Source organism: Neofelis nebulosa, chromosome 4 (assembly GCF_028018385.1).
Source record: "Neofelis nebulosa isolate mNeoNeb1 chromosome 4, mNeoNeb1.pri, whole genome shotgun sequence".
In the NCBI taxonomy this organism is placed as follows: Eukaryota; Metazoa; Chordata; class Mammalia; order Carnivora; family Felidae; genus Neofelis; species Neofelis nebulosa.
Window position 1 is genome coordinate 30,012,461 of NC_080785.1, and position 23,230 is coordinate 30,035,690.

General features: G+C 38.8%; 1 protein-coding gene across 4 annotated transcripts in view; it reads right to left on the bottom strand.

Annotated features, from left to right (window-relative positions):
- The window catches only part of PTPRZ1 (protein tyrosine phosphatase receptor type Z1), a 185,182-nt gene that overhangs the window by 11,155 nt on the left and 150,797 nt on the right, over window positions 1-23,230 (bottom strand). For 2 of the 4 annotated variants that reach the window (XM_058724465.1, XM_058724467.1), the window contains exons 14-23: window positions 22,556-22,647; window positions 19,760-19,845; window positions 16,783-16,803; window positions 16,519-16,615; window positions 11,343-11,425; window positions 9,705-9,839; window positions 9,027-9,161; window positions 7,866-8,029; window positions 5,621-5,756; window positions 4,005-4,151 (exon numbers count right to left, since the gene is read on the bottom strand). In XM_058724465.1, coding sequence (XP_058580448.1) covers window positions 4,005-4,151; window positions 5,621-5,756; window positions 7,866-8,029; window positions 9,027-9,161; window positions 9,705-9,839; window positions 11,343-11,425; window positions 16,519-16,615; window positions 16,783-16,803; window positions 19,760-19,845; window positions 22,556-22,647 — 1,096 coding nt within the window. The remainder of the gene's footprint in view (window positions 1-4,004; window positions 4,152-5,620; window positions 5,757-7,865; window positions 8,030-9,026; window positions 9,162-9,704; window positions 9,840-11,342; window positions 11,426-16,518; window positions 16,616-16,782; window positions 16,804-19,759; window positions 19,846-22,555; window positions 22,648-23,230) is intronic. The other 2 variants (XM_058724466.1, XM_058724468.1) reach the window with 1 other exon arrangement.

Sequence of the window (23,230 nt, forward strand, 5' to 3'; positions counted from 1 at the left end):
TTTATTGTTCAAATATTGGGATATTTTTAGGGCCAAGTTTTCATTTCAACTTCCAATTTTCATGTATTAGATTCTGAGAATATGGTTAGTACTGTATAGATTCTTTGAAATTAACTCTTCCCCCTCCATTGGATATTTAACGTCTTTATCCTAGAATGTGTGTACAAACACACACACACACCCCATGCACACGCGCACACACACACACACCCTGTGCCCACGCGCACACACCCCATGCCCATGCGTGTGTGCACACACACACACACACACACACCACACACTCACCTCCTGTATCACAGAGGGAATAGAAGCCAGAGTATCCCTTCAGTCTGCAGCCTTGGAGCCCACACACTTACTGCTATACACACCCACTCAGGTGTCCCTGCGTTTGGCCCCTAATTCCTCTTCGCCTCTTCTCAGGATTTCCTCTCCCTCTAAAAGTCTGTTCTCTCCTCCCTCTCCCCACCACTCCCACCATACATCTCTTTTCATTAGTGTCTTTTAAATAAACTATTTTTTAAATGTTTATTTTTCAGAGAGAGAGAGAGAGAGAGAAAGAGAGAGAGAGGGAGAGAGGGAGAACATGGACAAGTGGGAGAGGGACAGAAAGAGAGGGAGAGAGAATCCCAAACAGTCTCCTCGCTGTCAGTGCAGAGCCTGATGCTGGGCTCACACTCACTGGGAGATCGTGACCTGCGCCGAAATCAAGAGTCGGACGCCCAACCAACTGAGCCATCCAGGAGCCCCTATTTATTTTTTTAAGCCAACTCTATTCCCAGTATGGGGCTCGAACTCACAACCCAAGATCAAGAGTCACATGCTCTACCAACGGAGCCAGCCAGGCACCCAGGCACCTCACTTTTCATTAGTTTTTAAACAAACTCAGATGCCTCTCATTAAAACATAAAAAACAAAACAAAACAAAAAAATTAACCAAAAAAAATTCTTACTTTCTAACTTCAAGTTTCCTTCTAGCTATCATTATCATTCTCTTCAGAGTCAAAAATCTTTAGAGTTATCTAAATATGGTCTTTAATTCCTCACACACAATGTCTCCTTACCTTCCTAGAGTCTGGCTTCAGTGCTATCCTTCCCTGAAGTAGCTTTTATGGCTCAGTCCAATGGCATGCTCTGTCCTCATCACAACTGATTTGTCAATGGCATTTGCCAACCTTTGTCCATTTCCTCCTCGAAATGTTATTTCCTTCAGAGTCTATTATATCCCCACTGTGACCAATTTTCTCCTACACTCCAATGCCTACTTCTTCCCTTTCTTTTGCGGGCTGTCCATTCATTGGTTAGTTATAATTTTTCTTAAAAACCCCTTCCCAAGCTTTCTTGGCTGTCTTGTCCAATTCTAAGGCTTCACGTAACCATCTCTATGCTGATTGTTCCCAAATCCTTTCTCTAAGCCGGACCTCTCCTTTGTGCTTCCCACTGAGTATTCAACTGCCCACTATGCCTGTTTACACTACACCTCCTGAGTTCCTAAAATTAGGTTGGCTCCGAACAAATCACCATCCCTTCCCCACCACACCCAACAAACATGCGCTTTTCAGTCTCAGTGAACAATATCTCATCCTCCCAGTGCTCAAGTTAGAATGCGGGTAGTTAATGCTTGTCTTTTTCTGTCCAATAACTCACCGGGTCCCGTATGCAACCCTTCACTATATCCTGTGCAATTCTTCCCTGAAGAGTTGCATCCTATAGCACCCGTTTCACCTGTGTGATGGCACTTTCCCCCTGTTTTGTAACTGTTTTCTTGCCTGTATATCTCACTAGATCAAGAGCAAGAGCAAGTGTCACAAGGGCAGGACCTGGGTGTGATTTTTTGAAAAAATTCATGTTTGTATCCTAGTATCAAACACAAAAGGCCTGGTATGTGGCAGGTGTTTGATAAATATTTGTTTTCTTTTTAAAATGAGGTATGACTGACATACAACATTATATTAATTTCAGGTATATGTCTTAATGATTTGATACCTGTATACATTGCAAAATAATCACCACAGTAAGTGGACGTAACATCCCTCACCATACATAGTTATGAATTTTTTTTCTAATGACGAGAACTTTTAGTTATCTACTCTCTTAGCAACTTTCAAATATGCAGTACAGTATTATTAACTATAGTCGCCATGCTGTAGATTATATCTCTATGCCTTATTTATTTTATAACTGGAAGTTAGTACATTTTGATCTTCTTCACCCATTTTGCCCACCCCCTACCCTCTCCCTCTGGCAACCATCAATCTATTCTCTGTATCTGTGATTTTTTTTTATTTCTTCATGTAAGTGATACCATATGGTATTTGTCTTTCTTTGTCTGACTTATTTCACTGAGTTATTTCTGACTTACTTCAATTGCCATAATGCCCTTAAGGTCTATCCATGTTGTTGCAAATGGCAAGATTTGCCATTCTGTTTTATGGATGAACAATATTCCATTGAATATATATACTACATTTTCCCATCTATTCATCCATCAATGGACACTTAACTTGTTTCCATATCTCAGCTACTGTAAATAATGCTGCAATGAACCTAAGAGTGCAGATATCTTTTTCAGTTAGTGTTTTCCTTTTCTGCAGATAGTCACAAATAAATGCCATGTAATTTATCTCAAGGAATTGTTTCTACAGATAAACTTGAATGACTAATGTCTTATAGAACAGTGCACACACACACACATAAACACACATACTTTTTTATCTCCCCGGTAGTGTGTTAACAGGAAACAGAATCAAATGTCTCCCCAATTAAATAAGATTCTGGCCTCATAATTGATATTTCTCTTTTGATCCTGGGTTATCCAGTGTAAGCCGTATCAATTCTTTTATGCGGTTGTGTAGGGGTAAGTCATACTTAAATCAGAATTATGTTGAAAATGGGTAATATTTATATATTTTTTAATTTAGAATAAAGCTATCCTAACAGCTTAATGCTGATGTTTTATACTCCTTTATTATTCATTTGTAGAAGGCAAATTGCATACTTTTTCTTTCTCTAACGTGTTCTGTTTTCGCTCAGATGAGCTCTGCCGCACAAAAACACTTATGTCTTCCTGATGGCAGGTTCAAAGCGTAGCATTCACCCCAATCTTTCTCTTCTCCAAAAGTACAAATGGTGCTGACTGAGACAACAGAAAATCAGAAGGAAGTCCTAGCGACTAACATCTTTTAAACTGTAGTGTGGGGGAGAAGAGGAAAAATAACACTCTGCAATCTCAAGATTTGTCAACTCTCCTGGGTTCTTCCAGGGTCTCAAGTTCTTCCTAGATATTCCTCCTTCAGAAATTGGCCCTGTTTCTCTAGGAATCCTGGGAAGTAAGAGGTTAGTATAGGAATAAGGTGGAGCAAATAACCAGCCTCCATCCTGTGGGAAAGTCAAAACTGTGCAAATCCCCCTTAAACAGCTAGAAGGTCCAGTAACAACTGTTTTCTGAATTCTTTGCTGGCTGATTTCTGGAAGTCAGAGAACTAGGATTGCAGAAGGTATGATATTGAACAAAACATACTCCCTGCTCTAGCTCACTGCTTCATGACAAGGTGGGTGGGAGGAACTGGGGTTGAAGAGCTATTGTTCTGGTGTGGCCTCTTCTCTAGCCCAGGGGCTTCAAGCGAGACAGATTTTTCCAAAGAATAGCATGAACAGCCTGAGCCGGAGCACTCCTTGTTAAGTGGTCTGGTTCTTTCAAAAGAAAAAGAGCACTTACGAAGTTTGTATGATGAGGTCTGCCTGTCCCTTCTGTTATGCTCTGTGCCCTCCTTCTTGGACCAAGTTTACACTTGTAAACGTTAATCTAGAGTTCCTGAGAACTTTTCTTCTTGCTCTCAAAATTAAGATTCTCCTTGAAACTTACCACGTGGCTTTGCCGCCCACTCTGAAGAATAATATACAGCCACTGTGCCAACCGTGCTCTGAACCCGTCCACATGGCCTTGTCAACTCAGACAAAAAGATGCAGGGACACTGAATTGCGTGGTAACGTCTAAGAGGACTCACCTTGAATTGTTTCTCTAGCTTCGTTTTGCCTGTTGGTCCAGGAATGAGGAGCGCATTGACATAGGCATGAATGTGGCTGTCTGGCACCTCAGTCTCTTTACTAAGTATGGCCTCAACCAAAGCATCATGAATGAAAACATACTGTTCCTGGCAAAACAGTGACAATGAGGAACATTACTTCAGGTTTTCTTTACATGTACCTAAATACGAAAATAATTTTTTTTCCCTGACAGACAAAAAAAGTTTTACACAATGGTGGGAATGGACCCACAAAAGATTGCTTACTCGTCCTGCAGGAAATCAGACGTAGGAGAGGAGGCAGTCAAGAGAGAACACGACTCTTCTCGTCCCTCCTGTTACTTCTGGTATTGACATTTGTGGGAAGGAGGCAAAGCAATGCTCTCTCTGCCCTTCCTTCAAACCTGTGACCCTCCTCCATATTTTGCATGAGGACTTTCCTGACGTTTATACTCCTCCTGGGTCGTCTTCTGCTGTCCATTCCCATTCTCCTTTCAGCAGTCATATGTAACTTAGCACAATTTTATGTACAGTTTTGTCTTCTGTTTCCTGTATGCGACTCTTTCTTGGTCTAATCTGACTAGTGTGTCATTCCCTTCATGGAGTGAAGTTTGGTTTAGTTTGATTTTCGCCCACAGGGCAATTTGCCTTTGATTGCTCTCGAGCTGCCATCCATAGTTTCCAACTTCAATTCATTTTTATTTCGAAATAGGGGAAAATATACAGATATGCAGACTTTGTCCTGTGTCATGTAAACTATCTATGATAAACTATATGGACTTTTAAAAAGGTTATCATTTGAGCAGAACTCATACTTTTAAAATATGAAAATAAAAAAATTATGACAATGAATGCATTTATTCACTCTATGCAGGAAAAACTTGAGGTGTTTGCTAGAGGGATGGGCACTGCCTGATCCGCTTCTTTTCTTTCTTTTTTTTTTTTTTTTAAATCTTCTCCGCCATCAGTGTCATTCCAAAGATATTCCCTATTTGGTCACAAAACAGACAAAATGTACCTGCTCCACCTATGACATACAATGCCATTATCTGGTGTTATGGCTTGAATTGTGTCCCCCAAAAAGATATGTCGAAGCCCTAACCCCCCAGTACCTCAGAAGGTGACTGTATTTGTAAATAAGGTCATCGTAGATGTAATTAGTTACGATGAGGTAGTGACTATTGTTCTTCCAAAAAAAGAAATTTGGACACAGAGACAGAAAAGCCAGCCATGTGAAGACGGAGGTATATATCGAAGTAAGGCTGCTTCATCCAAGCAACACACGGGCTACCAGAAACTCAGACAAGGGAAGATCCTCCCCTAGAAGTTCTGGAGGAAGCATGGCCCTGCGAACACCTTGACTCTGGGCTTTCACCCTCCAGAACTATGAGGCATTAAGGTTCTATTTTTTAAGCCAGCCAGTTGGTAGCACTTTAATATGGGAGCCCTATGAGACTCATCAACCTGGTAAAACAAGGTCAGGTCCATCCAACTTTAGCATTTTAGGGACATTTCCAACCCTTAGATAAATCAAAGTATCCTTTTTGGTGGGGGAGGGGGAGAGCACCAAGAACAGAAAGTATCCTTTTTTCTCATACCTCAGTCTGCACCAAATAATTTCTTTGTGAACGAATGTGTTTTAAGAAGCCGAATATGTTGACAGTTCCTTCCTGTTGAATTTGCTGCAACATACTGTCTAGCACAATGTATGTGCCTGTTCTTCCAACTCCAGCACTGAAGAGAGCACAAAAAAGAACCATTTCAATGTCAAGCGCGAAACATAATTTGAAGATAGGTCACTCCTGGCTGTCTTTCAAATTAAAATAATTTTCTTCCCCAAGCCACTGAGCCACATAATAAACAGTTCAGCAATCCAAAAGGGTAAACAGTTTAGTTGTTAAGCATGATGCTTCAAAGAACAAGTAGTTTACTTTTTATTTTTGGCCGTAGGTCGAACTGTAGAATAACCTATTTCTGTTGGAGATTATTTATTTATTTACTTAGAGATTTTTTTTAATTTTCAATAATTATATTTATTCCTTATTATATATTATACAATGAAAACATTAGGTATCAGAGCATAGCAACTAGACATTTAATCTGAGAAAACTGAAAGCATCAGCTTCACTCAACCCTGAAAATAAAAGGTCTTGGGGTCTGTATTGCCAGGTAGACATGTTTGTAAAGGTTTTCATATTAATCAGAAAAAGAATTTGATAAGGCTTTCTGCTGAAAATACCATTTCAGCGAGATCGTGAGGACTAAAGCATAACTTCAGTCATTTCTAAAGGGCCATTATCTATGGACTTCTTCAAAGCCTCTACAGGAGGGACAGAATTCATAGGCAGGGATTCTTTTCAAATGCTGCGACAAGTAGAAAGAACTAGAGTGGAAAATTAGCACCTGCTCTGTACAATACCCTGGTCCTTCTCCATTTGCTAAGAAACAATCCCTGACCTTCAGAGCTCTTTTTCTTCCATTTTCCTGTTTCTCTCAGCTTATCATCAGGCTAACAGGTGAAAAAACTCAAGATAAGTCTCTCAAACTTTGTCTGAGGGTAAGTCCTGAGGTAGGTAATTAGAATGTGTCAGATAAGCTGTATATCAAAGGAAAACGCTTGCTTCGGTAAGAGCACAGACACTGCTTTGAGAAAAACACCGTAGACAGAAATCAATTTTTTTAAATTTTTTTTTTCAACGTTTTTTATTTATTTTTGGGACAGAGAGAGACAGAGCATGAACGGGGGAGGGGCAGAGAGAGAGGGAGACACAGAATCGGAAACAGGCTCCAGGCTCCGAGCCATCAGCCCAGAGCCTGACGCGGGGCTCGAACTCACGGACCGCAAGATCGTGACCTGGCTGAAGTCGGACGCTTAACCGACTGCGCCACCCAGGCGCCCCGACAGAAATCAATTTGATTTGTGTGGTCATAAAGTTTGGCACAGATTCAGCACTCAGTAAATGTTAACTGTTAATTTTATTTTAACTGAAAAATATTAGATTAAAATCTCTGACATATTTTTTTCTCTTTCTTCAAAATACCATTCTTCCTATTCATCAACGTAGTCTTGGAAATAAAGTAATTGGGTAACGATGGGTTGATAATCCCTTGCTATGATATAATAGATAGAAATTGGGAAAATGAGAAAAAGAATTTTGATTCGAAACGATTTAAAAGCAACATAAAAGTATTTTGCCAAATTCTTCGCCCTCTATGAGCTTTGGTTTCTCTAATATAAACCTGACATAATAACTCTAACAATTGACTGCTAACTCCTAAGAACGGTGGTTATGTCTCAAGCACTTTTTTTTCAAGTTTATTTCTTTGGTGGGGGGAGAAGATGAGTGGGGGAGGGGCAGAGAGATGGGAGACACAAGATCGGAAGCAGGCTCTGCACTGACAACAGTGAGCCCCATGCAGGGCTCGAACTCACGAACCGTGAGATCACGACCTGAGCCAAAGTCAGATGCTTACCTGACTGAGCCACCCAGGCGCCCCAAGTCTTAAGCACTTTTATCCCATGACATTACGTTGTAATAAATGTTTAACGACAAAATGCTGTTCCTCCTGCCTCACACATTTGATAAGTTAAAAGTCCAATTCAACAATCAAATAGAATAATAAACATCATAAAAATACCTGGTGCTTTGAAATATTTAGCAATCAGAATCTGAGTCTGGTGCACTCACTCCCCCATGATCAATACTTTTGAAAATGGGCACGTAGTTTCACTCCCCTTACTTCGTGAAAGCGTTCCAATTTGGCAAAACCTTTGTTCCACGGCTTCCCTTTCTGTCAGCAGAAGCCATTCTGTGGGTTTAGAAACGTACCCCTGAGACTCACCTGCAGTGGACAACAACAGGCCCCACCGCGTGGCGCTTGGCGTGGGACGCCTTTCTCACAAAGGCCAGCACTGGCAGCGAGTACTCTGGCACTCCCATGTCAGGCCACTGCGTGTAGTGGTACTGTGTCACCACACGCCCATTGGGTCTTCCTTTCTGGGAGCCCTGGAAGAGTTCAGACAGCTTGTAACAGGAACACACACGAATGTGCACGCAGAGAAATACACACATGCACACACATGGGTCCTTAAATATCAACTTGATTTTGGTGGTATATAAAGAGGCAAAAAAAAAAAATAATACATCGTCATTTGTGATGGTTAATTTTATGTGTTAACTTGGATAGGTTATGGTAGTCAGTAGTTTGGTCAAACACCAGCCACACCAGATGTTCCTGTCAAGGTTCGTGTTTTTTTCCAAGACATTTTTTTTTTCAAGACTTTTACAAAATAATCTCCACACCTATCATGGGGCTCGAACTCACAACCCTGAGATCAAGACCTGTATACTCCGCCGACTGAGCCAGCCAGGTGCCTCCCCGTTGTCAAGGTATTTTTTAGGAGTGATTGACATTTAAATTAGTAGACTTCAAGTAAAGCAGATCACAGTCCCTGATGTGAGTACACCCCGTCCAATTAACTGAAGGCCTTAAGAACAAAGAATGAGGTTTCCTGAAGAAGGAGGAATTCTCCTTGAGACTAAAATATAAAAGCCTTGTCTGAATTTCTGGCATGCAAGTCTATTGCTTAAAAAGTCTCTCTCTCTCTTAATCTCTCTCTCTCTCTCTCTCTCACGCACACACACATTTTTCTGGAGAACCCTGATTAATGTATCACTGTTTTTTTCTTCCCCTAAAATTTTGATCTCCCCTATTTCTGGTTGCATGTGCAGGTATCACATGGGGAAGGAAGTTTCCCTTGTGCATCAAATCCACTGCAGCCACTGGCACCATGACCAATCTGGCTCCAAAGCCTTGGCTGGCATTTAGAGACTTAGCAGAAACCTTTGGGAATGAGGTGTGGTTATGATAAGAACTCTCAATGCCTTTAGTTATATTATATACAGAGAGAGTTTTAGCCTCCCCTGAGTTGTGCCATCCACACACTTAAAAAAAGACCAGATGTATCACTCAATTGATGATGACCTTCATTTGTGGACTCACCTTTTTTATCTTTGTGTTTCTCACAGTAAAACTCCTCACAGTATAATAGGAAAGCATTTGCACACTCTTCTGAGTGACCAGAAAGCTCCCGTACTCTTCACTGCCATCGGCAGGCCAATACTGGTCACATTTTCTCTGCAAAAGAGAAAGTAAAACGCTCAATATAAGTGTTAGCCTTGAAATCTGGAGAGGTCTGGCACTGGGACAGGAACGGGCTTCCTGGTTCTTTCAAACATTTCCTTTTCTATGTGATGGGGGAGTAGTTTTGGAGGAGACCAGGGACAAAATTGCAGAGCTGAGAAACGAGATGATCTGGTCCAAACTTCCCCCTTTCAGATGAAGAAACAGAGACCAGATGAACTGAGTCACTACAAAGTCGGGGTTAGAATGCAGCTCCTGTGAATTAAAATCTGTTTTGCTCTACATTGCTTTGCAATGAGCCCCAATTACTTTTTTTTTCACAGTATGAAGAATGCATTTAAGTAGCAGATAGCTTGATTTATAGTGAAACTTTAATTACAAATGTTAAACTCCCCTTTAGCCGTCAAACTTTAACTAGAGAGGAATCCTGATCAGTCTTGATAACCTCACCTGCTTCCTAATGCCGAGCCCATTAAAAGCAACTTAAAGCACTTCTGATTACCATTGTGGGGATGAGATCACAGATTACCTACATACCCTTCCTTTCTCCACGAGGTTTGTTATCATGACGATAACTTCCACGTTATGCTCCCATATCATTCTCCAGAAATCTTCAGCTGTGGATTTCAGTGGGCCTTGGGCAGCAATGTAAGCTTTTGGTCTGTTGTAACCCTGAAGAAACAAATTACAAACATTTTTTACTAAATTGCTCTTTTTATGCCATTTTATTGTGCAATATGTAAGTTTTTAAGGTCAGCGTATTTTTTTTCCTATAAGAGAAGAACCATAAAAAGTAATCTTGCAATGCTGGAAAACTCGATAGTACTAGCAAAAATAATAATCATTTACCTATGATCTTTGTTAAAAAATATAGAAAGTTCTTTGTGCCTTGGCACAGACACTATTCTCTGCACCTTTAGTCCAAGTACATTTAATCTAAATTAATCTAATCTATTTACTATGCTGGTCTTGAATTGTGTGTATACTGCTTTGAAATGCATATCGGGTATTGGGGCCCAGCTGTCTACAGCAGTCAGGAAGCCTCTGGTTGTCTCCCTACCCTCTCCCTGGCGGTACTAAGCAATGCTAATAACTAATAGCTATCCTTCACTGAGCACCCACTGTTACCTGAGACGGTTTATGAACATGAACCTGCATCCTTAATCTGCATGCATAATGGAAGCGTCATCCTTGATCTGGAGATGAGGAGAAGCTCAGGGGCATTAGGTGGCTTTCCAAGCTTTCATGGCTACCCAGTGACAGGGCTGGGACTCAAAACCAGTTCTAACTCCAAAGCCCACATTGGATCTGCCGTACACATTGCCTCCTCCAGAAGCATGAAGCGCCGCCTCTAACAAAGACACCCTGTATTTTGGGGTGCTCACTTCTTTGAATTAACTGTTCCATACAGCATAAAACCTGAAGGCAGCTAGACTGCAAGGTCAGTGTCAGGAAAGTAACTGAGCTCTTTTGACATTCAACTGACCACAGTGAAAACCCAGTAAATCAGTCAGTGGTCTGGGGTCCCTGGAGATCGCTAATAAGCCCCACATAGCTGTGTATCCTGAGAAGTGCCAGAGATGATAAGGCTGATAACCAGCTTAGTAATCACATGTCTGCCTTTTAGCCAGGATTACCTTCAGAACTTCTCAGTCAGGATTTATTGATCACCTGCTCCTTACACAATATGGTGCTAGGAACTGTGGGACATTCAAAATAAGCACTAGTCCTGACCCTCACAGTTAAGGAGTTATAAACCTATCCAAATGTGTATGTATATATGTGTACATGTACATATATATATATATATATATACACACACACATACACATATATACACACACATATACACATATATATACACACACATATACATGTATATACATATATATATATACACATATACATGTACATACATATATATATATATATTCTACCTTGAACATGCATTTCCAGCCTGAATTACCTCTCTCACCTATGAGAGAAAGCACGTATAGGGCTTGAACGTTATTCAATCTGAAATCCTTTAGCTATGGGATGTCCTACTGCTGATTTGTATTGTTTATTACCTGTCAGATAACATGTATTGAGCACTAGAATAAGTACAGCACAGTGGTGTAATAAATTCATGGTCTAATATAATCTCCATAAACGTCCCAATTGAAGCATGCTTACATCAACATAATTGGCATTGATGTAATCAGTCAGTTTGCCATCTTTCTCAGCAAGTTGTGCAAGCTTAACCCTACTATGATCATCTGTAATAAAAAAAAAAGAAAATATTTCACTATAGCATGGATGAATTTTCAGCACAAAGGACATTTATGTTTACATAATGGTACATCAAATACAATTAAAATCAATGCATATATAATTTACTTTCAGTAGGTTTTACGGATTACAGAGGTGACAAATATAACAAGCGCTTCTGCTTTCAACAAGGTTTCTAATGCAGACGATGAGAACAGATATATAGAAAGAATATGTTCAGGCGTCAAGCGTGGTGCAAAGTATGAGGGGGGCACTTGAAGACAGAGATTGTGTTAGTTTGGGATGATAATAAACGTTTTCATAATGGTTGGAATGCGACATTGGCATCTTAGATGGTTTCCAAAGATGGATCTTGGGGCTGTGAACAGTTGACAGGGAGAGAAGAGTGTTGGGGTGTCTTAGAAAGCTAAGGAAGGAAGGCAGCATGTGCACTCTGAACTGGAGGCCGGTGGAGGAAGAGAAGGTAGACAGAGAAGGAGAAGGGACTTAGGAAGTTTCTTTGAATGGTTAGAGCAAACAGCTCTTTCAAGGGGACAACCGCAAAGACCTGCTAGTGCACAGCCAGGCAGGAGAATGGCTGCCCGAGAACAGGGTGCCTGGGTCCCACACTGCCTATTTAAAGGGGGTGAAAACTATGGTAACTTATACATGGTGTACTAAGGCAATTAAGATATGTTGAAATGAGGAGGTTGAGATTACCTTCGGATCTACAGGGAGATTATATGTACTTGGAGGAGCGATATAATAAGAAAGCAAAGTGTTACTAGCAGGAAAATTGGTAGTTTCACGGGGCAGAATTTATTTATTCTTTTCAAGGATGAAGAAGTGAATACAGTCCAAACCATGACAATTAGAGAGACATCCTGAATGTAATGCTTCTGTGACAACAGCAGCTTACCAAGTGCAGGGAATGTATTACAGAAAGAGATATATGTGGCAATGGAGAGATGGGCTTGGTGCCAGGCTGACCTGGTGTTTTTGTTTTTTGTATTTTGGTTCTAATACTTTCAGAGGGGTATTACTGGGCAAATTTTCTGGGTTGTTTTTCTTCAAGTCTACAATAGTATCTACAATAGTATTATTGTGCAGGATTATCTTAGGGATTAAATGAACTAATACATTTACAGGGCTAGGCATGAGGAAGGTATACAACAAATGTTAGTCTCCATCCCCTTCTTAATTACCTGGTAGGTGCTTTCTATTTAGCTTGTGGAGAGAATCATTTGATAACTTCACCCTCTCCAAGAAGCAACTGAGTTTTTATGTGCAGCCAGGAGGGTTGCTTTGGTTGAGGGGGACAAACATGAAGCAGAACGTGCTACTAAAGCCTTCTAATAAAAATCTGTGTGAGCCCTGTAGGAAGGAAGCAGCATCTGTCCAAACTATTTAAGAAAATGTGATAATTAGGGGTGCCTGGGTGGTTCAGTCGGTTAAGCGTCCGACTTCAGCTCAGGTCATGATCTTACAGTTTGTGGGTTTGGGCCCCGCATCCGGCTCTGTGCTGATAGCTCGGAGCCTGGAGCCTGCTTCGGATTCTGTGTCTCCCTCTCTCTGCCCGTCCCACACTTGTGCTCTCCCTCTGTCGCTCAAAAATAAAAAAAAATGTAAAAAAAAAATTTAAGAAACTGTGATAATTAAATGTTAGTATCTAAAATATATAAAGAACTGACACAACTCAATCCCCCTCCCCCCAAAATGAATAATCGAATTAAAAATGGGCAGAAGACATGAATAGACATTTTTCCAAAGACACAGAGACCCATGAAAAGATGTTCAACATCACTCATCACCAGGGAAATGCAAATCAAAACTACCATGAGATATCACCTCACACCTGTCAGAATGGCTAAAATCAACAACACAAGAAACAACAGGTGTTGGCAAAATGTGGAGAGATGGGAACCCTTCTGTACTGTTGATGGGAATGCAAACTGGTGTGGCCACTATGGAAAACAGTATGGAGGTTCCTCAAAAAGTTAAAAATAGATGGGAATGCAAGCTGGTGCAGCCCCTCTGGAAAACAGTATGGAGGTTCCTCAAAAAACTAAAAATAGAACTACTCTACGACGCAGCAATTGCACTACTAGGCATTTATCCATGGGATACAGGTGTGCTGTTTCAAAGGGACACATGCACCCCCATGTTTATAGCAGCACTATCAATAATAGCCAAAGTATGGAAAGAGCCCAAATGTCCATCAATGGATGAATGGAAAAGGAGGTGTGGTATATATATACAATGGAGTATTACTCAGCAATCAAAAAGAATGAAATCTTGCCATTTGCAACTACATGGAATTAGTCAGAGAAAGACAAAAATCATATGACTTCACTAATATGAGAACTCTAAGAGACAAAACAGATGAACATAAGGGAAGGGAAACAAAAATAATATAAAAATAGGGAGGGGGACAAAACAGAAGAGACTCATAAATATGGAGAACAAACTGAGGGTTACTGGAGGGGTTGTGGGAGGGGGGATGGGCTAAATGGGTAAGGGGCGCCTGGGTGGCTCAGTCGGTTAAGCGGCCGACTTCGGCTCAGGTCACGATCTCACGGTCCGTGAGTTCGAGCCCCGCGTTGGGCTCTGTGCTGACAGCTCAGAGCCTGGAGCCTGTTTCAGATTCTGTGTCTCCCTCTCTCTGACCCTCCCCCATTCATGCTCTGTCTCTCTCTGTCTCAAAAAAATAAATAAACATTAAAAAAAACTTTAAAAAAAATAAATGGGTAAGGGGCATTAAGGAATCTACTCCTGAAATCGTTGCACTATATGTTAACTAATTTAGATGTAAATTTAAAAAAAATAAAAAATAAAACAAGTTAAAAAAAAGCATAAAAACAAGTTAAAAATAGAAGTACCCTATGACCCAGCAAGAGCTATTAGGTATTTACCCAAAGGATACAAAAACACTAATTCAAAGGGATACATGCACCCTGATGTTCAAGGCAGCATTATCTACTATAGTCAAATTATGGAATCAACCTAAGTGTCCACTGACTGATGAATGGATAAAGAAGGTATGATATATATACCATATATATATGCTGCCTTGAACATCAGGGTGCATGTATCCCTTTGAATTAGTGTTTTTGTGTATGTGTGTGTGTATACACACACACACACACACACACACAGATATATATATATTACACATACATACACACACACACACACACACACACACAGGAATATTACTCAGCCATAAGAAAAGAATGAAATCTTGCCATTTGCAATGACATGGACAGACGTAAAGTATTATGCTGAGTGAAATAAGTCAGTCAGAGAAAGGCAAATACCATATGATTTCACTCATATGTGAATGTAAGAAACACAACAAAGGAGCAAAGGGAGAGAAAGAGAGAGAGAGAGACAAACCAAGAAACAGATTCTTAACTACAGAGAACAAACTGATGGTAAACTGATGGTTACCAGAGGGGAGGTGAGCGGGTGGGGGGGGGGGTTATGGGTGAAATAGGTGATGGGGATTAGGGATAGCACTTGTGATGAGCACCAGGTGTTGTGTTCAAGGGTTGAATCACTATATTGTACACCTGAAACTAATATGCTGTATGTTAACTAACTGGGATGTATATAAAAACTTCTTTAAAAGGGGAGTACAGTTTCATTGGCTTCCAGAAACTAGAAAAGAACTGGAATTTAAATAACCAAGCTGGTGTTCATAGGATTCAGGGAGACCCACTGAATATAAAAGGAAGGAGAAAAGGTATAATTTTCAAGGGATGGGATGTGGATGGATTTCAAGAGATGGAGGGGGAATATAAAGAAAATAAAAGGGAACATATGTAAACATGAGGTGCTGTAAGACGATAGAAGAAGACTGTAATTTCATAGGAAAAATAGGTAAATTTGCATTAAACAAAAGAGACAGCTGGTCATTGAGGAAAAAAAGAAAGAACAGAGAAGGAAATAAAGGGAAAGAAGGAATAAAAACAATCCAACTAGGGGCCCCTGGTAGTTCAGTTGGTTAAAACGTCCAAATTCGGCTCAGGTCATGATCTCGCAGTTCGCAGTTCGTGAGTTCAAGCCCTGCATCGGGCTCTGTGCTGACAGCTCAGAGCTTGAGGTCTGCTTTGGATTCTGTGTCTCCCTCTCTCTCTGCCCCTCCCCTACTAGCGTGTGTGCTCTCTGTCTCTCTCAAAAATAAATAAAACAGGGGCGCCTGGGTGGCGCAGTCGGTTAAGCGTCCGACTTCAGCCAGGTCACGATCTCGCGGTCCGTGAGTTCGAGCCCCGCGTCAGGCTCTGGGCTGATGGCTCGGAGCCTGGAGCCTGTTTCCGATTCTGTGTCTCCCTCTCTCTCTGCCCCTCCCCCGTTCATGCTCTGTCTCTCTCTGTCCCAAAAATAAAATAAAAAAAATAAATAAAATAAAAAAAAAAATAAATAAATAAAACATTAAAAAAAAAAAAGAAACCAACTAGTCCTTTGTAGGACCCTGGGACGAATGGCAAGAAAGGGAGGAAAAGGGTAGAAGGAAAAATAAAATCTAAAGAAAATCTCATTTGATTAGTAAACTGACATAGAAGTAAACAGATCTGAAGTGAAAATAGGAACAGGGAATATAAATGACAGACACTGTAAGAACAGATTTATAGCCCATCATGTCTGAAGAAAGGCCTGGATTAAAATTTCAGTTTGTTTTGTTTAAAAGAAACATATCATTGGGGTGCCTGGGTGGCTTAGTCGGTTAAGCGTCTGACTCTTGACTTCAACTCAGGTCATGATCTCACGGTTCTTGAGTCTGAGCCCCACATCGGGCTCTGTGCTGCCCGTGCGCAGCCTGCTTGGGATTCTGTCTCCCTCTCTCTGCCCTTCCCCTGCTTGTGCTCTCTCTCTCGAAATAAATAAAAATAAACTTAAAATAAAGAAACCTATCACTAATTGCAGAATGTATTTTAGTCAGAGCAGTAGAATGCTATGTACTGTCTAACAGAAGTCTTACTGCCTGATGCCAAAGCCCCTGACACAGCTCTACTGAGGTCTGCCGTCAGACTGCCGGACAGCGCTGAGTAGCACGAGAGTGACCATGATAATGTCAGGGCTGCATTAAGGAGATACTTACAGGCAACGATATTTATGTAGCGGTTCTTGTGCTTGTTGTCTGGGTGATTGGAGCTGTCTGCTGTGATACCTAAGTCCGCAGTACAGCCCTGCACCTCCTGTAAAGAAATTTATGTATAACATTTTAACACATATCCTTTCAAACAAAGTGCCTTCAAAATATAATGTAGAGGACAAAACAAATTAGTCTATCCCCCCCCAATTTTTTTTTACATGTTATAACTATTTCTTGGCTAAAAGAAAATGCAGTGAAATAATGCCTTACCTGGTAAAACTCTTTCAGTGTCTAATGAGGGAATGAATGCCAAAAAAGTAAAGAAATCAAATTCCACAGCACACGACAAATGAGAAAAAAAAGCGTTCATATTAGGTTTACAATGGAAAACTATGATCATGCAATAAATACATTTGTCAAATAGCAACAAAACAGAATGTTTCAAACAGTTGCATGCAAATAGAAACTTCTAACAGTTTGGAACCTTAAAATTATGTAAAAGGAAAAAAATAACACTTTTAAAAGGGTACGGTGGTATAATAATATGATGAATATAAAAAATGCAGATGAGAAAAACCATATATTTGATGGCACATTTTGTTGGATTAGTCAGATTTGCTAATATCCAAATAACATTTTATTTGACCACGAGAGCACTATTTGAAACTCTGAATTAGTGACACATATTATATATATATATATATATATATATATATATATATATATATATATATATTTTTTTTTATTTAGGGTAATTTTAAAGAGTAAATATCTTCCTATTAGGTGGTCTGTAACAGATTTAGGGTTGTCAGAACATTACAAATTCTTCTAAATTTTTTTCATCACACATATTATATCATTTTGATTTTGATAGCATTACTTTCTACATATTTAATGAGTAGACTTCTTTTTAATTTAAACTTCCATGGGTACAGAAAAATTATTTCTGCCAATTATCTTTTAAAATGAATTAAAATCCTTTTCAGAGATGTTTTCTATCTAAATACATTAGGTAGGAATTTATAATTATTTAGCATTAAGATAATAAGATAAAACCTTTATAATTTTTGAGAAAGTATATAGCCCAAATGTGAATCTGACTCCTCAGCAAATGGCCCAGCCTCTGTCCACATAACCCTTTAAGGCCTCTTCTACAGCAAGTACAGCAAGCCCTTCTCACTCTAGATTTACAAACAATTTCATGTTATAAACACTTAAAAGGCATAGTATTACCAGTTGTTAAACTAATTATTAAGCTAATGAAACGTTTTCTTGAATCAGACTGTGAGATAAGAGCAATGGAATTAAGAACACACGTTTGAGTAAAAATGTGAGGCTATTCTATTAATTTAATTATGAGCTGCTTCATAATATTGAAAATTATTTTATGGTTGTAAAAACTATGAATCTGCCTTTGTGCATATGTTAGCAGCAAGTTTTATTATAAATTATCTACTTTTCCTCGTGATTTTTAAAATTTGGAAAATTAGATCCTTGACCCAGTCTCCCTCTTTCAATTGCGATTTTGTTTGTGAGCCTGATAGTTTCTGTGAGTTAACAAGGCACCACCCACCCTCTAACCTCTATTACAGTAAGAAAAAATAATTTGATGTTTTAAATATGTAATTCTTTATATTATTCCACTTTACTTGGTCATTACCTCACACCGCTATTTCAGTGTAGCTATGACTTAGATTTCTTTTAAAATTAAATGAAATGGCTTCTATTATCTTTAATTTAGTGAAAATATATCACATTTCACTTCTATTTCCTTTGATTTCTTAAAGCTTTCTAACCTACGGCATTTTCCTTCCCTAAATATATCTTGGTTGATGTGACTCCTGGGAAGCAGTTGCGGGGTGCAAGAGGAGAGTGGGACACTCTCTCATCAGGATCAGAGCTCAAAGTGCTTCAGAGGGGGAGGTCCATAGAGCACTTCCGGGTTGAGGGGGAGACAGAAAAGCAATGTGACACTTCTTAGAAGGGAGGGGCCAGAGGGAAGGCTGAAGATCCCTTGCTTTCTGGAATGGAAAATATAGGTAGGCCACGGAGGCGCCTACGTGGTTCCATCTGTTAAGCATCTGACTCTTGTTTTTGGCCCAGGTCATCTTACAGTTTGTGGGTTCAAGCCCCAAGTCAAGCTCTGTGCAGATAGTGCAGAGCCTGTTTGGGATACTCTCCCTACCCTTTCCTCTCTTTCTCTCAAAATAAATAAATAAACTTAAAAAAATTTTTTTAAAGCATGTATATATGTTTTAAAATCACGGACCTACGTTTGAAACCCAGCACTGCTATTTTTAGAAATTAATTACTTAAACTGAAGCATAATTAACATGTAATGCTATATTATTTTCAGGCATACAGTACAACGATTCGACAATTCTACACATTACTTGGTGCTCATCACGGTGAGTGGTCTAGCCCTGCTAGTTACGACTTGTTAATTAACTTCTGTGGAAGTTGATTTCATCAGTAGTATGAATAGAAATAAAAACAAATAACTTCCAGAGCTGGGTGAAGACTAAATATAAAAGCATTTAGTACAAGGACTGGCATTATTAAGGAGTGCTGCATAATGGTAACTTTTATTTTTTTGTGGTTGTCATTAACTCTGGACTTACAGTACCCTGTTTTGAAAAATCTGCTTAACTGATGGTTCAGTGCGCCATGGTAAATTTGCAGCAAATTTCTCTGCCATTTCTAAATATGAGTATTTTATGGAACATTGCTAGAAAAATTTTTACTGATTACGCAGTTCAAATGTTTTTTAGAAATGCATATTTTCTTAAGAAGATGGGACCTTACCTTGTATAATATTTATTACTTGTATTATACCTTGTAAATGAAATGCTTCTGTACTTACAATGGTGGAAAACTAAGAGTTTACAAGTACTTTGCTTGAAAATCGTGAAATTTAGTAGTTTAGTATAATTTATATAATTTAGGAAATTAAAAAGAATCAGTGTTACTAATTCAGATTAAAAGAAGGATACTGGAATTCTGTACTTTATGGGGGAAAATTAAAAATGTTTTTTTTCTACTAGTATGACTTGTTTTTTAAAATGGAAAACCAATTTTCTAAATTATATGGTAATCATAACACATCTCTTAAACACATAAGTGATTATGGAACTAGTATTCTTTCTAGAAGTGAAAATAGTTTCAATGTTTTTAGGTCAAGAAATAGCCTACTGCTATTAAATTTACTATTTTTGTATTATTTCAAATAAGTTTATTAAAATCATACCTCAAATTCTTCAGTAAACCCACTACTTGCATGTAAGTCTGCAACATGCTTTGGAAAGTGCTTTATTGGAATCGCTCCAACATCATCTAAGTAAATAAAAAATAATTTGTTTGGAAAAGATAATTCAACAGAAAGGAATATGCCTCTCACTTACAAAGATTTATAAAATGCCTTCTTCTAAAGCAACTTCAAAGTTCAAGCATTCCTACAATCCCGAGTGAATCTCAGCATCCAATGAAACATTAAGCAATGGTTACCAAGTTTCTCTGTATTTACTATCAATAACTTGCATTATATAATTCTGATTTGATCATGAATCTCTTTTCCTTTCATACTCTAAAGAAACAAGAATTTTTAGTGTTAAATGATAAATTCCACCAAAGCCTCACATCTTATCAATGGACTGCATCTTTTTATGGATAACATTCTTTAACATGAGTAGAAGTTGCATTTACATTTAATACATTAACACGAATGTGAGTTCTGGGTTAAAAAAATGCAAAAATAATATATTTTCAATTTTACCAAGAACTAAACATAATATGTGGTGTAATTTCAATTTAACATAGTTTAATGTTTTACAGTTATATAGTCAGATGTTTACATTCAAAAACATTTTTTATTTTTCTCTACAAATAATAGAAAACATTGACATGCAGACTATTCATTAAGGATAACGTCAAAAACCTCTGGGACTTTTAATATGTAAAATTTCAGGAACTCTTACTTAAAAATATGCTATGTAAACAATGTCATTGGATCTGTTAATTAATTGTGAAGGGGCCAAATTATTTTAACTGGCTCTGTTTTTTCTCTTTCCCTCCTCTGGAAAGACTTTCTTAGATTAAACGTATCACTAGTTCACAGTATGCGATTTCACAAGTGATTTCTCTGACAAGGAAACATCAAACACATTTCTCTAGAAACACTTATTTACATCAACAGATGTTCAGCATCTAGGCCCCTTAATATTTTTAAGCTTCAGTTACCAAGAATTTGTTGATTTTTTAAAAAAGAAGAATCCATCTGTTCTCTCCCTTCCGTGAGTGTACCTGAATACTAAAACTGAATTAGCCAGTTAAGCTTAAGAAACACTAGACAAAGGTGCAAATCTGCCTTCACATCTACGGAAGGATCTTGCCTGGAAGTAGCTTTTATAATTAGACAAGAAAACAGAAATAGCTTGTCACATCTAAATCATCATTTCTTCTGGTAAAGGTCCTTCAAACCCATAGATATTATCCTGCACACCTAACCTCTTTTCACAAACTGACTACTTTTTATTTACAGTTGTGTATTTTGGTTAGTTCTTTCACAGACTGGTCTGCAAGTGAGTGAGACCAACATATCTAATTTCTGATCATACATGAAAAGGTGCTTATTTGGGTGATCTGGAGCACAGGTGAAATGAGGAAATGCCCTTGATCACAACTCTTCTGAGAAGGAGAACAGGAGATTCTGGGTTTCCTGGACAAGGTCCTGATTTGGGATTATTTACTGCTAATAATAAATTACACTGGACTTTGGATATTTCGAATAATATCATGTTAATGTGCTCCCACATGCTGGGGGAGTCTGTAGAAGAGGTATGTTTGAAAGTGAAGTGAATCAAAATGCAACAGATAACAGAGAGCTGTCAATCTCACAACTCTTAATATGCTGATGAGAAACTGTGCTGTACTCAAATAACTGTCCAGAATTTTAACAGAAAAAAACCCAGAAATAAGACAGTGACGGCTAAAGACTCAGAGTGGACAAAAGACGGAAAAGAGCCAAACACTTCTAATTCCTATGCTTGCTGAGAATTACACAGAAATTGCTTCCCTTTGTTTTGTTTTTTATGTTTTTTAAATCATGAGATTTCAGAAAATGACATCTTGTGGAACTTGGGCCTCTAACAATAACCTAAAGAGTATCAATTTAAAAAGAGGTCTCTGTAAAATAGCCACGTTGTCAATTTTTTCCCTTCTATTTTGGTTTGGTGGTTTTCTGTGTCTTTATTTCTTCCTCTATCCTTCAGGGGCTTCTTCCAAAGTTCACATTTTTCTAGGCAATTCCTTTATTGTTACTGCTTTTCATTCTGAAATGTTATGAAATGTTAATTAAATAAGTGTCTGTGATCTTACAGTGTGAACTCCAGGGTCAATGGACGTCTTAGTCAAAATGACCCTGGCTAATTCTTGAGTATTGTTAACCAGGTAAGTTCTGCTAAAAATAGTCAATATTTCCCCAGGTACTCAAACTGTTTGACATTGTGGCTTTAAGCATTTCAGGCAATTACACATTTCTTTGTGTGCTCATGTTTTCCTTCTAGCCCACCATTTTACAGTTTTTTTTCCTAACATAATTAAGGGAGATTTTCTCACATAATTTCAGATGATCAGAAGGAAACGAAACTTTATCCTTACTTTTGTTATTTTGTCCTATTCACCCTTATTGCATTGCTTTATCCTGACTTTTGTTGTTCAGGTTTCCATTTAAGTAATGGAAATGACGAAGGTCAGCCTTATTCTTAAATAATCTTGTATTGCTATGTTCATGTTAACATTATATCTGAACAGTCTTGAGTTATTTTGCCATATTGTCTACCTGGCTAAGAATGTCCAAAATTAATGAGAACAAGGCAGAAACCTGGGTGCCTGACACCCGGCTGTAATAAATACTTTGGGCAACTCAGAAGTATTACTCATCTACATTAGAGCCATTTACAAAGCACTGCAATAGGGACAAACCTTCCAGCATATGCTTTCCATTCAACATCTACCAGCTACTTATGGTCACACCTTAAGCTATTACCTGAAGTTGGAAAGATAGGTGTTGGAGGTGTGGATATTACTCGAGGGGAGGTACTGTCCTCTAAATAAAAGTGTGCGGTCTGAAAGCATTTCCTGGAAAGAAAAGAAAGCAATTTATGTACTAGCTGCCATAAGACAACTTCTGAGCTGAAAACTGCTTGAAAATTACGACAGAAATCTCCAGAATTAGAACATAAATGGGAATCTGTATTTTACAAAACACAAAGCATTAAAGAATTGTATGGCCTCCAAGTTTATCTCAGTTTTACATGTGCCAGATGCATACGAGTGAGTAGATACCAGACACACGCTGAAAGCAGAGGTGGCATTTGCAGTCGTAGCTGGTACCAAACAGTATTTTGCTAGGATAAGGACACCTCATCACCCTGGTTACTCTCCCACTGTTGCTATATACCAGCAACAGGGGACTGGACCAGAGTGGAAGAGAAACCAGGTCCAGAGCTCTTTTCACTCCATAATTAAGTGACCACACCTTTCTGAGCAATTCAGCTGCTAGGAAAAGGTAGCTATGACTGTGGAAGTGAGATTTGACAGCGGTGATATTTTGATGGACAAGGAAGGCAGCTTTATACTGAGAGCATGAGAATGCAGTAATGACAGAACGAAGTGAGGAAATAATGAGCATGTAACCAAAAACAGGCGTGATTTTCTTTCC